At 32.4% G+C, this 14,093-nt stretch overlaps 1 protein-coding gene across 1 annotated transcript; it reads right to left on the bottom strand.

Annotated features, from left to right (window-relative positions):
• Positions 1-2,918: 2,918 nt before the first annotated feature.
• LOC134280032 (uncharacterized) lies at positions 2,919-3,689 on the bottom strand. The gene is made up of 2 exons (XM_062762464.1): positions 3,341-3,689; positions 2,919-3,154 (listed from the first exon to the last, which is right to left on the bottom strand). Exons 1-2 carry the CDS (start codon positions 3,633-3,635, stop codon positions 2,919-2,921), a joined length of 531 nt encoding a protein of 176 aa, XP_062618448.1. The 5' UTR covers positions 3,636-3,689.
• Positions 3,690-14,093: the final 10,404 nt, after the last annotated feature.

Here is a 14,093-nt window from a genome sequence, read left to right as displayed (position 1 = left end):
CTCCCATATAATGTCCATGTGTTGCTATATATTGTTTTACGGTAATGTGTAAAGAGGAATAACTCGTCCTATCAAATGTTATCCAGAAGCTTCTATATGTGACGTCATAGGTAAACATATAATGGCAATGTCCATGTTTTGCTATGGGAAACCTAAAATATGTGTCGCATAAAAAAGTAAAATAGGAGGTGCACAATGGCAATATGTTATAAAGATTCTGTGAAAGTTTCATTAAATATCACTTGGTAGTATAAGAGGAATTGCAGATAAGAGATAAAGCATAACAGACAGATGGACGGAAATCTCGATTACTATATACTCTCCCACTTTTCAAGCGGGGGGGTATAAAAATACATCTTGTTTAAAAATTGTAATGGATATACCCAAAGTCCCCTAAAAGGTCACAAAAAATGGTACAAATGCTATGGAATGCTAATAGGATTCCTTCATGGCACAACATGTACCATACAATTTTATTTTTAACATTTATTTCCTATAAGATGTCTTTGATAAATTGTTTTATGGTTTTTTTTTTTTTTTTTTACTTAATTTAGTCACTTCATTTACGAAAGATTTGAATGTTACAGATTATTTTGCAAGCTATATAGTCCTTAAAGACCCATTTTTTTTTAACCATACAGTTACCTGAGGTGGGGGAGTGGTCTATGTAACAGTGGTGTTATTTACCTAGAGACCCAATACTCAAGATGTCAAAATCTGTGTATACGTAGCATTACACAGCAAGTCTCTGTTTGGAAATCAGGGTCAACATTACGTTTCGTGTCTAATTTTTAGTGAAACTCCTTAATATAATTAAATTATTTCAATATAAAATTCATTTGTAAACTAAATGCATTCTTCGTAATCTTTTGAAGGATAAAATGATAAAGAAATATAGTTTTATTATAAGATTGTGTAAATACTAGAAAGCAACCAATTCTACATAATATATATTTTTTTAATCTTCAGTAAAATAAACCATCATGATTAAAGAAAAGTGTATATATGTTGAAATAAAAAAAATTCCATTCATCCGTCGTGTGAAAATTTACCGCAATCATCAGATTTTTTTGAATTTTCTGGTCAACAATGTTGTCGATATTATTCAATATTTCCGAGTGTTTGTGTGTAAACAAACTTTTATTGTTTGAAAGATTTCTTGTTAGGGTCGATCTATGTTCGTTATCTTCACCTTTTCATTACGAATATAGACAGACGATAGAGGAAATTCGAGCAATATAATTCTGACATTTCTTTACAACCAGAGACATCCAGATCTCTGTTAACAACATTGTGTAGATCAGTGCTCCAAGTCACACTTGCTCTTAGGTCGCAAAATGGCAACCTAAAAATTTTTTTTGGTCGCCATAATCAAATATTTCACTTGCCATAAAAAAAATACATTCTGTGAATAAAACTTGATGATTTAAATAAGGAATATGTATTATGTCTTTATTATGTCAAAGATTACTTATTACTGTTACTATAAAAATTTGCTAGGTTGAATGAAATATTTTTATTGAATACATGTACCCTTATGGTTGTACAGAAGAACACAAGTAATCTGATTACAGAAATAACATTTTATCAAATGAAAATACAAGCTTGACAGCTGTTGAGACAGGACTTTGCCTGCTGTTTCAGTGTTTGTCATGTTTACTTACTACTACGTACCTAACCTACTACACAGTCATTATAACTGCCGCCAAAACACTCTTTATTAGCATGATTCATTGTGATATGCAAGCAATTGACCAAATACTTCAATAACAAGGTCAGATCTTAGAAAGTTTTCGAAGCTTGGATGTCATTCTATCAGGAACATTATTTATACACGTCTCTGGTTCTATCAAACTTTTTACAGCATGCTGCCTTAACATTACGTGATCCAAGTCCATGAGACACTTTATAAAGTGTATTTCAGTATATGTCATCAAACATTTTCTTGATAGAGAATCTTTACAAATGAAATCTCGATCCCGATCTTAAAAATGGACATTTCCAGCCCAAATTTTCTCAGTCGCGAAAATGCGAGTGTGTTTTCATTTTTAGTCGCAAAATCAATTTTTTGGTCGCAAATGCGACCATTTTAGTCGCAACTTGGAGCACTGTAGATTGAATCCATTATACAAAAATAAAACATCTTTTGTAAACCATGCCACTACTGTTGAATATTTTTACTTATTTATATATACATGTTATTGTTCTATTTTTTTTTTATTTTAATCGGTGGACTTCCAATTGCGGTAAATAGAATTTCTGTGGACGACCTAAATATTTCTAGAGATATCTCGGACGACATGTCACTTACAAGTACCAAACAGTTGTGAGGATTAAAAATAAATATTTTATGAAATCAGTGTTTTGATTATCTACTCTAAATTATTTTTTGAAATAAAATCTTTACTGGTTTTTGTACCCCGCGTGTATCAGCTGTGTATACAAGGTGGGTACATGAAAGTGTTTGATGCATGACCAGGCAATTGTCTTCAAAACATACGAACTCAGATTATCAGCTAGCACAGATAGCTGGCCTGTCATTGAAATCAGAAGCTATTGGTTTTTTTTTAAATGACTGACAGGCAGTAAATAATTGATCTTGAGTCAGGTAGATTTTGGGGGCATCAACGTAAAATTGGGTGTTTAAAAAAACTTCTTTATTACTTAATTTTGCTTAGTAATGTGTTTAAATCTATACTAAACCTGAATGAATAATGATCCTGACTGAAAAATGAGCTGAACAGAAAGTGGTGATTTAGCAACATGTATCAAACCAATAAAAAAATGCTGCAGTGAATCGATACCATGGTGATCCATTTCACTCCTTTATGCTAAATCTTGAGCCAGAAGTCTCTTCTGAGATTAGCTACTCTGATTTGTACTTATTGATAACAGTTACATTTAAAATATTAAATTGCTCAATTTCTTTCTCTACTTGAACCGTCGATGGACACATTCCATTGCAAAAGCTCTTCCAACCACTGACCAGTTATGCATATAATTACCAGCTTGAGTAGATCTCTGTTGTGCACACTTTGTACTTTGGTGTATTTAAATTTTTCTGCTGATTGTGAGTTTCTGTAACTCTTCACAATTGCTGGTAATATTTCATACTGGAATTCACGGGAATTGATCATCAAATCTACCAAAATATCTGAAAAAAATAACAGAATGTTATGAAAAATTTTCCATATATAATTATAAATATTTATAATATACTGCAATTTAAAAATTTAACAAAACAAACTGAATGCCTACTTTCATTTTAGTAAAGTCTAAAACTTTTTTCCTTCATTCCCCTGATGTCCTTATTTATATAAATAAAATAATCCTTATTTACCACTTTCATCTCTTTTCCTTTTGGGGATGATAAACTGGGAATCAGTCTTCATTTTTGAAGCATCGTCGCTACGTGCTGATGAGCAGATTTTCACCTCTGAAGTCTTCCCGCCATCTTGTTTGTTGACGGCGTACGCGGAAACCAGGCCCCGTCTGGCCTGGGGAGCTTCCACGTTTTCTCGCGTGACATCGGTTTCTGGTTCTGGTTCCTTCTTTATATTGGATGATGCATTCTTAGAATTGTCAGAAGCTTGCAGCGTGAATGTTTCTTTCAGTCTATCAAAGAGATTTGCCATATCATTTTCTCAACCATGCATCGACTTTTTTCTCTTTCTGACATGAGACCACGTGAAAGAAGAACGAAGGATTTGATTGGTCGATTATTGATTATTAAACAACTTGTACGTATAAATGTCCATTCTAACAGCAGAGCAGCAGTAGAAACAATTTGATATTAATTTTAAAGTCTGGTGATACTTTCTGTTATACTAAACGTTTAAATTTTTATGCAATAATTAGATTTTACGAAAGCAAGCCGTTATCGAAAATTCGGGGATATTTAGTTTTTGCCTTGTTCGTTTGTCTGTTTATAATTGTTTGTTCGCAAAAAACTTTTCATTGGTTTGAGGTGTATGGCTTTCATGAATATTTCACATATGTATTCCTTGTGGTAAGGCCTTCCTTTGGCATCAACATTAGTTAACCTCTTGATCTTAATTGACTTTGGAGTTTTATCCACTTTTGTCATAATTTTTGAATTCATGTAGTTGCATGGTGCTAGGGCTTTCATATTTCAGAGATATAAATTTAAAATGTTAGATCCGGATGTGATATCATCTATATAAAAACTAGAGGTAAATGTGAGCAATGGGCTCACTAAATAATACCCCCCTCCTCCCACATGTCCCATATGTGTATAAATGGCAGTGTCATGTTTTGCTACGGGAAACCTAAAATATGTGTCGCATAAAAAAGTAAAATAGGAGGTGCACAATGGCAATATGTAATAAAGATTCTCTGAAAGTTTCATCAAATTTCATTCAGTGGTATATAAGAGGAGTTGCGGATAAGAGATGATCGAGTACCCCAAAGCGTAACAGACGGACGGACGGACGGACGGACGGACGGACGGAATTAACGATTACTATATACCCTCCCGCTTTTCAAGCGGGGGTTATAAAAAAAAGTTACACCGAAGAATAATGACCAAGTCATACCCATTTATTTTTTTATACCCCCCGCTTGAAAAGTGGAAGGGTATACTGTAATCTGTATGTCCGTCCGTCTGTACGTCCGTCTAGCTGTACGCCCGTCCGTCCGTCTGTCTGGTACGCTTTAGGGTACCCATCTCTTATCCGCAACTCCTCTTATACCACTGAGTGAAATTTAATGAAACTTTCACAGAATCTTTATTACATATTGCCATTGTGCACCTCCTATTTTACTTTTTGATCCGACACATATTTTGGGTTTCCCGGCCACAGCAAAACATGGACTTTGCCATCAGTTATAACCATATGGGAGACGGGGGGGGGGGTTATCCTTTAGTGAGCTCATTGCTCACAGTACCTCTAGTTTCAAAGTGTGTTAATTAATATGGTCGATGTTAACGCATTTCGAAAAAAAAAAGTTTTATCTTAGAAAGTGTGTTATGATTAACTTGATCACAATTTTAACGCACTTTGATTTTTATACCCCCCGCGTTGAAAAGTGGGAGGGTATACTGAAATCGGTATGTCCGTCCGTCCGTCCTTCTGTCTGTTACGCTTTGGGGTGCCCATCTCTTATCCACAACTCCTCTCATACCACTGAATGAATTTTGATGAATCTTTATTACATATTGCCATTGTGTACCTTCTATTTTACTTTTTGATCCTACATATATTTTGGGTTTCCCACAGCAAAACATGGACACTGCTATTATATTCATATGGGAGGCAGGGGGTATCATTTATAGTGAGCTCATTGCTCACAGTACCTCTAGTTTTGTTTTGTTTTGTTTTGTTGTTTTGTTTTGTTTTTTAAGTGCGTATATAATTATATTCAATTTTTCAATGCGTCCACCACAGAACAATTTTAGGAAACAGTTTTTCTCATCCAAATTCACAACAAGCGAGTTTATGGTCTGCATGTAGAGACTACTATATGAGATAAGAAGGAGATAAAAACATATACAGTTTGGTAATCATAAGTACAATATATTTAGAATTAGGTAATGAAATGCTTGATTATGCAGTTAATTGACCAATGCTTGAAATTAAAAGGCATAACTTCCCTAACCGTGCGCAGATCGAAAATCTTGCGCCGTAAATTACACATTGTTTGCATTACGGAATCTTAATTCGGCTTTACGGTCAAAGCCTTAAAATATAAAACCATAACGCGCCAGGCACGTAGCATCGGCCGGTGGGGGGGGGGGGGGGGGGGGGGGGTCCTTTCCCCCTCTTCAGACATAAGGTTATGCTATAGAAATTGCTCATTGAAAGTCTACTTAATTGCCCCCCCTCCCCACTTTCGGTTGCAGTATTGGCAATTTCAAATAAGGGCAATGTAGTGTTTTAGTGAAAAAACGCACTGAAAGAAGTACACCCCACCCCTCAAAATTGGATTTAATTACGAGTTTGGACAATTTTCCCTTTTTGTGGCTTGTCATTTTTTTCAGGTAGTGCTAAGCTAGCTGAATATTTTTCCCGGGCTGCCCCCCACCTTCGAAAACGATGCGCTTGACTTAGACTGTTATAGATAAGTTTAACTTCATAAAGTTTAAACTTTTAATATAACATACGAGGGTCGTTAGAAAAGTTCGCGGACACATTGAATTACGGAAAATCTATTGTGTACTGTGAAGTATGACCTATGTCTGAATAAATTCCTATATTTTGTTTATTGGTATCGGGTGAAACACAATATAGGGCTCATTTAGAATACCACATTGTTATACATGATTTTAAGAAATGTTATTTTCTTTATATGCAATTTATTGTAATTCATTTATAGAAATACTTATAAAGGACTTGTGTGCAAAATTTTGTTGATCTAGCCTTAACAGAATTTAAGTAAATGCAAAAAATGTACCCAAAAATGACTATTTTTCAGCGTTATGCGGTTGCGCTTTGAAATTACAGCATTTTTCAATTGAAATAATTGTTAAATATCATACATTTTCATGCCAATGATCATTATCAGACTTTAGAATTTATTTTACGAATTATTTTGGTGCTTGAATTTTCAGAATTGAACAACTTTTGAAGATATGAAAGAAAATGAAACAGGGGTGCAATGTTATACATTTTTCACATAATTTTACCCCTCTCATTATGCCAAATAAAAATAATGTCCATATTATTTAACTTTTTCAGATTTCTGTCTAGAATCATAGTATTAATGCTCTGTTATACTTACAGAAAAAAAGTTGGGTTATGTAACCATTGTAAAGAAATTTCATCATGTTTTAATGTGGAAAATTAAGTTTTTACAAAAAACTGTAGTGTCCGTAACCACTTAAATTCTGTGAAATTGGAAGGCTCTACAAATATCTTAACAAATTTCCTAGAGAGGCATTTCATATAGATGCTGAGATGTGTTGTAATTTTCCTGATCATCACCAGTTTCTCTCCTATGATCACAAATGTGGTTACGGGCACTACAAAATCCTGTAGTGTCCGTAACCTGTACTTAAGGCAGTTTGAAACAGGCTGTGTTAATGCTAGTATATTCACAAAGGTCAGAGGTTTGTTTAACAAGTTAATCAATGTACTTTATTTTCTCTCTCATTTTGATAATGCAACTAAATTTGGGAAACCCAGATTGCACCATTCCCTATACAAGATCCTTGGTGTTACATCACCTTGATATTGGCAGATGCTATTAACATCCTAGGATTTAAAGACGTACAACACACTGGGGGAGATAACTCTTGCGATTTCAACTGAACGTTTGACATGACGTCAAATTTAACGTCAAAAATAAAGCGTCAAAACGACGAGTAAAACGATCCCGATGTAAATCAATCATGAAAGAACTGGGACATGGCCTTGGCTGTGATTGTGCGTAACATACTCAATCAATAAGTATTTTTTAATCAACCCGATTAAACTCCGTAAAAAGCAAGACATAAAATACCATCCCTTAATGTTTATTTCATTTCATTTCATATACAATAAATTTTATTTTTGATCAAAGTGCAGCTTTTTTTTTTTATTCTGAAAATTTTATTTAACATTGCCGAAATTCTCATTATGTACAATTGGCTATATAACATTCCGATTAATGGTCTTCATTACAATTTGTGCATTTACGATTTTCTTTTTCTTCTTTGATTAAATAATTTAAAACAATAAATAAACAAAAAAACTTTTTACAATGTAAAGTCGATGTTGTTCTCAGACCCTTACTGATCAAAGAGGAACAACTCGGAAAATGTAGGAGATGTTTATTTTCCTCCCTTTATTCACGGTTTTCCACAGAATCAGATACATTTATAAGACCTGATAAATCCGAGAATTGAATACTATAGACCTCATATACACAATGTAAGTATAGAATTGAAAAGAATTGTTCACTTGTACTGAAATTATCTGCATTTATGAATATCCTATTGCAGCAAATCGTTTGACTTTCTGTCAACAATGTCGGTTCGCATTTCCTCGAATCAAAACAAAACGTAGCCTATAAGATTTTAAAAAATATCAAAGTGCGATTTGATATAAATTGAAATAGATGAAGAGTTTAATGTTTGATATTTTGAAGTTAATGTGGACGAATACGGAATTTTCATTTTAACTTTAGAAGCGACGACATTGAAAGAAATGCGTACAATATCATGAGGGGTGTACATCTATGCAAATGTCGATGTATCCCCACGGCCACATACTCTCGTTTGAAATAATGACATGAAAGAAACTACAATTATTCCATTTATATCACAGGAGAGTTGAACATACACCATTTTTTAATGAATAAAATTAAAGAAATAAAATTAAAAATCAACGTATTCAAGTTCAACAAAACTTGAATTCGTATCCAGGTTTCATGTGATAATCATATGGAATGCATAACGCATACATATATGGACTAAACACTAAAATCCTTCAGTAATTTTTTCCTAATACATATAAAAAGAGTAGTCAATATTTATTCTGCATTCATGAATTTAAAAACTAATGCATACCTCCGGGATTCAAATGACGAAATACATGTACCAGTATATTTGCACTGTAAACGACGTTTCGTCAAACGCTAATATGGTCTGTGACGCAAAAAAGGAAGGGGTGGGGGTGATAGGGGTATTCAAAAATTGCCTAAAAATCTACATTTAAATACGCTTAACATATGAGAACTTTAAAATTTGTAAGTTAATATATTTTTGAAGCAAAAGCAATATTCCAATTTAATTTTTTTAATGTGTATTTGTAGATTCATATAACAAAGTGATCGACCCCCGTCTGAAAGACGCGCGGGAACGTGATTTATTGAGAAAGGGGGAGGGGGTAATTTTCCGCTATTAAATCAAAACTGGTCGTACAAAAATTATACAAAAAATTATGCAGATTATTTTTACCACCAGCTACCTAAAGAAAGTTTTTTACCAAAATTAAACTACAGTTTTTTTCACAAAAAAATTTTGAATTTGAAAAATACGCAATTTTCAAGGTTTAGATAATCCATAGTTTTTCAGTTTAAGGTCTTTAAAAATTATTTTGATGATATGTATATCAAAAAGATGACTATGTTTTTGTGTTAAATGGTTAAAGGAATAAGCCAATGAAATTTGACATTTATATCTAACCTGGCTTTTTTGAAAATCAAGGTTTAAGTAGTTCATTGATTAAAAATTTTCTCTCCTTGTAAACAAGTAAAGGGTGGTAACTTTTGGAATTTCCTGTCCAAAAACCACTCGAACGATTTTGTCCAAAATGTGCATACATGCATTAGATATAGTTATGTACTAAATATACAAAAATAACGAAAATTAAACGACAGGAATTTTTGGGGGTAGGTGTGTTGTACATCCTTAAGTCAAATAGCATTTTATTATTTTTTCATTGTTTAAGTCAACTGGTGTTACATTTAAGAAAATCTTGTTCGAATTCCTCTATTTAAGGTTAAGTTACATCCTATTTTAAATAACTTGTATAGTGTAGTGTCCGTAACCCAAAAGTTGAAAAATGAATATTTTTATTTTTTTTCTCCATAAAATTTACAGATAAATTTTTGAACCAGTGTATTATTAAATTTAGAGATAAAAAGGTGTTTATTGGCTGGAATTCTTTTAGATTAGGTGGTTTTTTTCGTTACTTCTAGAACTTAAAATAATGACTGGGCATCCAAAATGACATAAAAATAGTTAAAAATTATCATCATGAGTTACATAATCCATATTTCTTGTAATATATTGCATCAATTGTCTAGTTGCTTATTAGGTAATATCTTAAAATGTATTAAATGCAAGTAAATTTGCATTCAAAATGTTAAACAGTAGGGATGTAATTTGGTTACGGACACTATAAAAAAATTCAAAAAAGAAAGCAACTAAAATTACACCAATTTCAGATAAATTATTGTATATTTAACTGTTTAAAGAAAAATAGAATGCTTCATAGAATAAAAAAAATAAATTAAATATAAGTGAGCTTTATTCTTCAAGGTTTGACTTTTCTACTTGCTCATAAAACCTGTATAAAGTTACATGTGTATATATTTATTCAAAGTATATTGGTTATGGTATGCTTTTATCAGATGAAGTTTAGATCCGAATAATAAAAAAAAATCGGGAGAAACAGAAACGACAAATAAAATCCTGAAAAAAAGTTAGGAAAAGGGCTGAAAAACAAAAACTTCAACCTCAAGCCTGTGAAAAATTTAAGTATTGTGTAGTGTCCGTAACCCTTAAATTTGGTTAATTGACTTCGTTGATCAGTGTACCTATATTCTAAGTAGTTTTCGTAAAACTTTAATGAATTAGAGAACTTCTCTTATGCACTTCAGATATGTATTTATGTGCAAAAAGGAAGTTTCAGGATTTCTTAAACTGGATTTTTTTTTTACTATTGGCATTAGTTCTGCGAGTGAATTGTTTTTACTTGAAACAATATCTAATTTTCATGCATTTTGTATTTAATAATCATTTAAATCTGATTTCTAATAGTTCAGAAGTTTATAAAATGTTTTTTTTTTTACCACAAACCAAAAGCCAATCATAAATATTTGGGTCTTGTAGTGTCCGTAACTTAATGAAGCTATCAAATTATTTTACAAAATAATAAAAATGATATTTCCTATTTTAATGGAAGTATTTATATTTCAACAAAGGCATAAAAAATGTTATTTATAAATAGTTCTTTCTTTATTTATATTGGTTTTAAAGAGTTCACATAAATTGAAATACTACCATTTTAAACAAAAATGAACAAAGTAAGAACTGTTTTCATATTAAAGTATAATGCAACCTTTTTTATTACAACTTTTGTCCATATTTTGTATTTTTATATGTTGTTTGTTTGTGAGCAGTTGAAAAAATTAAAGTTTATAAACAGTTTTCAATATTTATTTCAAAAACAACAACACTTGTAGTGTCCGTAACCTGTGTAAATTAGGTTATTATCAGCCTGTAAAAAACAAAGTTCTAATGTGAATTTCACAAAACCGTTTATGTCTCAGATCCTTGAGATAATCTACTTTTTAGAAGAAAAAAATTATGGACCAAAATAAAGACATTAATTTTTTACCCTCAAGTGCAACCTTACTGTCCCTTTTATAGTGTTTCACCCGTATGTAAAAAAATCAGGTCCATATAATAAAATCTTGAAAATTTACAACGGTTTTTACTATGAGGTCATGGGATTCACGGAGCAATCACTTGACGTAAGGCGACGTGACAACCAGATTTCAACCGGTTAAGCTTTGTCGCAGTTCTATAAATCTTTCATTTCTTCAGATTTTTCTTATCTTTTTTCTACTTTAAAATTGAATATCTATATCAGTACATGTTATTTTTCTTCTATATAATGTCTTTTGTACTGATTCGGATATTATTGAGATCTTTAAAAAAGTCTATGCAGTTAATTGATCAGGTATGGAAACTATGCAAAACCATATAGGCGCAACGCAACGTCCTTGCGATACGGGGGTATTGAAGTATCGAAGGGGTTAATCATTCAAAATGTTAATCCTTCCATTCTTATGAAGCTACAACCATTTGAAAACTTGTCTTTTGTAGGTGTAGGAAATTCCCGGCAGCATTTTGAATATTTTAATCTAGCTCTTTTTAGACATTTTCCAGTCTGCATACATAATTTTTAGCCGGGCTTATTGCTCAAAGAGCAATTGCCGGCTTATGTGATCTTGTTCAAGGCAGGATGTTGACCCCATAGTCGCCATTTTAAAGTTACGCAAAAATATAGCTCTTACTCTCAACCGTTTTTGAGATAATACAAACGCTAAATAAAGCAACAAAAATAAAACGAAGTTTTATCTATATAAAATAAACATTAGTAGTAATGACTTTGAAAACTTCATAAGTCAAAAACATAGTTCATTAGCGTAAGGATTTTTGATAACCATGCAGTGTTACCGTAGTTCTCTACACATACGAGGTAAAGCAGGAGAGGGAACCAGACTGGCCTGTTTGTTTACATTCAGCTGCGGTACCAGATTAATTCTGATTCTGACAAAATCGGACTGTGGTATTAGGATTAAAAAACTCACTGTCAGTGTCTTATCATTTATATTGATAGTTTTAAAATAATTTTTCATCAGAATATAAACGTGATTCATGTAAGAAATCCATTTTACTCTGTAAATGAGCCCGGCTCTCTGTACTTCTGAGTACTTTGATTACGTAGTGCAGTGCTCCATGACGCTCAATGACGTTCCGATTTTTGGCTGTGTTTTTAAGCGTTGATCATGCAGTTATAAACGGCTATAAAACAGTCATATACCAGTCATTCCCGTATAATTCATACAGTTACCAAGTCCATAGTATTGAAAAACGATTTTAAGAGCATTCAGCAATGATATAATTTTGAGTTTGATTGATAAAGTATAAACATCCTTTGTTAATAAAATGAAATTTTATACGTAAATCTTTCTTCGTTTTGTTTTTATGGCCATTCCAACTCACCACATGCAAGAACTCCGTAACGGAGGTTATAACTCAAAAGCAGCTGTAAAGTTATTAAAATCTTTCTTCATGTTTTAATTTTTATTGAACTTCGAAGCTTTATCAATATACAACTAAATTATAACAGAAGAAATTCTGAACTGCAAACATAAAAAATATTGACTTAATATGTGTAAATCCAGATAACAGAATTTTTGGACAATAAAATAAACGCTATTTTCAAGTAGGAATATTGCAAGCAATCAGCAAGCAAAATGCGACCAGGTAATGCATATTCAACCGACAAGGTATACGATGGCGACATCACTTTTTACATGATTCCGGGCTTCCTTCTGTATAAATACTGGGAGAAAAAATATCAAAAAATATAACAGCTAATGTTATTTTGTGTGGCGAAATATGTTAACATAAAGGGTCAAGGAATAATTTGAATATCAGTAACCATAGCTTTGAAATGTATTGGCGACATCGCGTTTTTTTCATTTGTATGAATTATATGGGAATGACTGATACGCTCCAATTTCGTTCAAAATTTCTCCCAGTGACGTTTCATGAGTTCTTTAGCGGCAGGTAAAATATCACAAAACTCTTTGCGGTACAATTGTACAATTTTTAATTTTAATAAAGAGTCTTTGTGATGTAAAGGTGCCAAAATGTAGCATGCTCCGTGAAGCAAGTTTTTTTTCAAAATAAAAAAGCTGTATATTTTTCAATAATCATCGGGGAGCACCAAATTCTTGTGTATTTATTGGAAAAAAGGTAAAGATTTTATCTGGAAAGTTTGACTGGTTTCGTGGAAATAGCGCGCTCAGAATAGAATTAACTTGTCCGCGAACTTTTCTAACACCCCTCGTATAGTGCACAGAGTGCATGTGGTGTGTGAGGGTGTGTGAGGGTGTGTATTTTGTTTCTTTTGTAAGTATAAACATTTTCAAAAATAAAGCATTATAAAAAAAAAAAAAAAAAAAAAAAAAAACACCCCTCGTATAGCACCTGAATCATATGGAGATAACGAACAGTATTTCATATTTGTAATAAAACCAGCCTCATTAGGGGTTTACCTTATGCATAAATCAATCAATGTTATTGTATTCTAAAGAAAGGTAAAAAAAAAGTCACAAGGAGTGAATATGAACATGATGAAAGCACTATAGGTTGTAACTGTTCAAAATTTAAAGCCAAGGTTACTAAATTAGTAATAGTTTTTAGAGGTCTTGTCAAATATTTATAAATGTAAAATATAAAAGCCCTATCACCAACTATTCAAAAGTTATGGCCAAGGTAAATGGGTTAAACTCCAAGGTCAGTGTAAAGATGTCAAATACACTGTATATTGATTGATACCCAAAGAGAGCTAGCTAGGCCATGTCACTATAGTAAGCACGTGACATATGTGATGTGATTAATTTAAAAAAAAATATATATATTATGAAACCCACAGCTCCAAGCCTCCAACAAGTCAAAAGTCAAAAGATAAAGTATGAAAAAAGTATATACCCCTGGATCTTCGATGAAGGGGGCGTAAAAAAGCAAGACAAATATTCCGGGAGTTGAGCGTCGGTTGTACAGGGCACTAGATTTACCAATAGCGAAGTCTTTTCACCGCTTGCCTGAGAGATGTAGTAACCAAAAC

The sequence above is a fragment of the Saccostrea cucullata genome, unplaced genomic scaffold, assembly GCF_032062105.1.
Source record: "Saccostrea cucullata isolate Sc308-1 unplaced genomic scaffold, CSIRO_AGI_Scuc_v1 ctg11009, whole genome shotgun sequence".
Taxonomy (NCBI): domain Eukaryota; kingdom Metazoa; phylum Mollusca; class Bivalvia; order Ostreida; family Ostreidae; genus Saccostrea; species Saccostrea cuccullata.
The sequence above is the reverse complement of the archived record's forward strand: the minus strand, read 5'-3'. Positions and strand labels throughout refer to the sequence as shown.